At 42.2% G+C, this 3,348-nt stretch overlaps 1 protein-coding gene across 1 annotated transcript in view; it reads left to right on the top strand.

The window, feature by feature from the left end:
* lamb1a (laminin, beta 1a) overlaps positions 1 to 3,348 on the top strand; it is a 46,541-nt gene that overhangs the window by 24,720 nt on the left and 18,473 nt on the right. The window contains exons 19-21 of the mRNA XM_017426356.2: positions 269 to 500; positions 572 to 735; positions 2,413 to 2,637. Of these exons, the coding sequence (XP_017281845.1) occupies positions 269 to 500; positions 572 to 735; positions 2,413 to 2,637 (621 nt within the window). The remainder of the gene's footprint in view (positions 1 to 268; positions 501 to 571; positions 736 to 2,412; positions 2,638 to 3,348) is intronic.

The raw sequence follows: 3,348 nt of genomic DNA, 5'->3' as shown, positions 1-3,348 counted from the left end.
TTCTTTTTTCTTCTTATTTATCACTTCTATAAACTGAATGTATGCAAAGTGACAACACTAATACATTCGTCGTAGCCTACGTTATGAAATATTTACATGAATCATTGATACAATTATGATAGAAACGATAGAAGAAAATATATCAAGATAGACACTTTTCTATCGTCCCCACGATGTGGATCGTTATATCGCCCAGCACTACCCTGTAGTGTTCTGCTTATTTTGTGTTGTTCCTCACTGTGTTCTGTGTTTGTGTTGGCGATCTTAGCATGTGCATGCAACCCGGAGGGGTCCCAGAGTCCATTTTGCAATCAGCTGACCGGTCAGTGCGTTTGTGTCATCGGAGCGTATGGTCGGCAGTGCGATCGGTGTCTGCCGGGTCATTGGGGCTTCCCATCTTGCAGACCCTGCTCATGCAATGGGCATGCTGACTCCTGCGAGGCTGACACTGGGCGCTGCCTCGCCTGTAGGGACCACACCACTGGACATGGCTGTGACAGGTGACCCAGACAAATCTTGTTGCTCTAATTCTGTTTCCAGCAGAACACTAATCAGATACGTATGTGTTCAGGTGTCTGAATGGTTACTATGGTGACCCAGTGCTGGGGTCAGGTGACCACTGTCATCCCTGTATGTGTCCTGATGGCCCCGAGAGTCTGCGGCAGTTTGCAGGAAGTTGTTACCGCAGCGATGACTCCGAGCAGGTTGTTTGTGTCTGCAACACAGGATACAAAGGTAAAAACTTTATTCATGTTGAAGTTCAGACAAAAGAACCAAAAGCTTTAAATAGAACCATGTTAGACACTTCCTTTACATGTCAGGAATTTACGAAACTGATCTGGTCTTTAGCAGGTTCTGAAATTATTCAATAATTCATGATTCTTAATGCTCTACTGTAGGTTTTGGAAAGCTGAAATCTGAGACATCCTCCTCCTTTTAAAGTGGATCTTTCTTGTTTGACATAAATGACTTCCTACCACCCTCTCAAATCCTCAGTCTTCATCCTTGAGGTGTAGGTGAACAGCTGAGTCCTGTCCCGAAGTCCTGGTACTCCTGTGTTGAGCCATGCATCTGTGGAGAACCATTAAATTTCCTAAACCCAAGGGGTGTTTGAACACGTTTTCTCATGAGTTTGAACATTTATGGTTTAAAGCTGAACAATGAAACTGAACCACGTGCAACAGAACATATAATACGCCTGGAACAATGAACAAAACAACTAAATCCAATGTAAATTGTACAGTTTCCTTTATTTTTGTCACATGTAGGTTTAAACACTCATCTGTGACTGCAGGCTTGTGAGGCACACAGACAGTTAAGGAGCATAAAATACATTTCAGTTGTCTAAGGGGCACTTCCACTCTCACTGAGAAGAAATCTGTGTCAGATCAGCATATTAATTCAGAACAAGTCACGTGTGATGATTCCTAAGATCCACAAGATGCAGAAAATAGCTGTGCAAAGTTCTGTATAATTGTGGAGCAAATTTTTCAGTTGAATGAAACATCAACTGCAAATGTTGAACATTTACCCATGAAATGTTTCTGTTGCGACTACAGTCCTTAGATTCAGGCACCTTACAGTGGTGTTTCCCAGTCCTGGTCCTCTGTTCCAGCTCCATAACACCTGAATCTAAGACCTGAATGACCTTCTCAGCAGGTCACCTGGTTCAGCAGAGCCCGTTATAGACTTAACAATGTTAACCCACTTTAAACTTGGGACACTGTGACAATTTTCTTCTTGATTTTTTTTTTTCCTCCATAAATCGGCTCTGAACCAGGACGTTTCAGTGAATATTAATTTAGTTTCCATGATACTGACAGATGGTGTCCTCAGAGATGAAAAGGGGAGAAATGTTGTTATTTGGTCTGACAGAAACCCTGAGTACAGGAATGTGCACAGACTCTGGATCTGTTATTACAGCAGGAAATAAGATGGTAAGGATGCAATCAGGTGCTGATAGACGCATGAGTCACCAACTTTCTTCTTTGTTTCTGTCAGAGACATCTGCTGAGAGCCTATTAAACCTTTCTGGTTGGAACTGTAGATTAGGAGTTTCCCCTTTTAACAAGATCAAATCGCAGGGTAGCTGTTTAGTGTGTGCTGAAAGCTACAGGCTTCAATTGGCTGACTGACTCATGGCTGAAGGTAAAAACAGCTGAATTATTGCTCATTTCTACCTGAGTAAATATCTGTCAGCTGATGTGTGAGGAACAGCAGCACAAGCTAAAGCAAGAAATTAGAAAGTTGTAGATGTTTTAGTCAAACGTCAATAAAATCTGTCTTGGAGATATTTTGGTGACAGACAAACACACAAAGGTTTAGCCTCAGAAGCAGAAGCGATAATCCAAAGGTGGTGATGTCTAATAAACGACTTTGTGTTTTTCTCCCATTCTCACCTGTCCTGTCCAGGCGCTCGCTGTGATAGGTGTTCACCTGGTTACTATGGAAACCCTGCTGAGGCGGGTGGGCAGTGTCTTCCATGTCAGTGCAACAGCAACATCGACATGTTGGACCCGGAGTCCTGCGATGCTCGAACGGGCGAGTGTCTGCGATGCCTGTACCACAGCGAGGGCTCTGCCTGCCAGAACTGCAAACTGGGTTACTATGGCAACGCCTTGGTTCAAGACTGCAGGAGTGAGTCCCTCAGCTAGAAAAGTGCTAATTACTGGGTTACTATAGGAACTATAGACACACCAATCACTGATTAGACACCAGTGGATATTATTTAACACCAGTGTAAACCAGTAGAGACAGGTGTGGGAGGACATTTGGACAATCCCTACCTTCAACGAGATCCCAAACTCGACAAATTGGAGATAAAGTTCAGCTCTGTTAACATCGTGAATATTATGGCTCCTGTCTATAGATTGATTATTTCACACCAGTTTTGGAACACGACTGATGGCAAATATATTAGAAAGCTACAAACGTTTGTACTTAAGTAAAAGTAAGAAAGTACTGGCTTTTAAAACTACTTAAGTATTAGAAGTAAAAGTACTTGTCGACTGTATTACCTAAAGGCTAAAGCAATGTCCTTAAGTGTACCTATCGTGTTTAATTTTAATACATCAGTAATGATGATTTAATGAACAATGCTGATGATTTGTTGCTTACAGCTAATGAAAACAGGACATTTCTGATTAGATTACAGACCAATAAAAAAACATAATGCAGGCATGTGGGTCTAATGAAAACAGCCCCGGCTCCAGAGGAGTTTAACAGGGGGGGTTACTCAAGTAAATGTAACAAGTACTACCCACTTTTGAACATAAACAACAACACCAGTAGCCTACAGGCTACTTCTTAACAAGCTCAAGGTGCTGTACTGGTATAGTCCTCTTTTAG

The sequence above is a fragment of the Kryptolebias marmoratus genome, linkage group LG1, assembly GCF_001649575.2.
Source record: "Kryptolebias marmoratus isolate JLee-2015 linkage group LG1, ASM164957v2, whole genome shotgun sequence".
Taxonomy (NCBI): domain Eukaryota; kingdom Metazoa; phylum Chordata; class Actinopteri; order Cyprinodontiformes; family Rivulidae; genus Kryptolebias; species Kryptolebias marmoratus.
The sequence above is the reverse complement of the archived record's forward strand: the minus strand, read 5'-3'. Positions and strand labels throughout refer to the sequence as shown.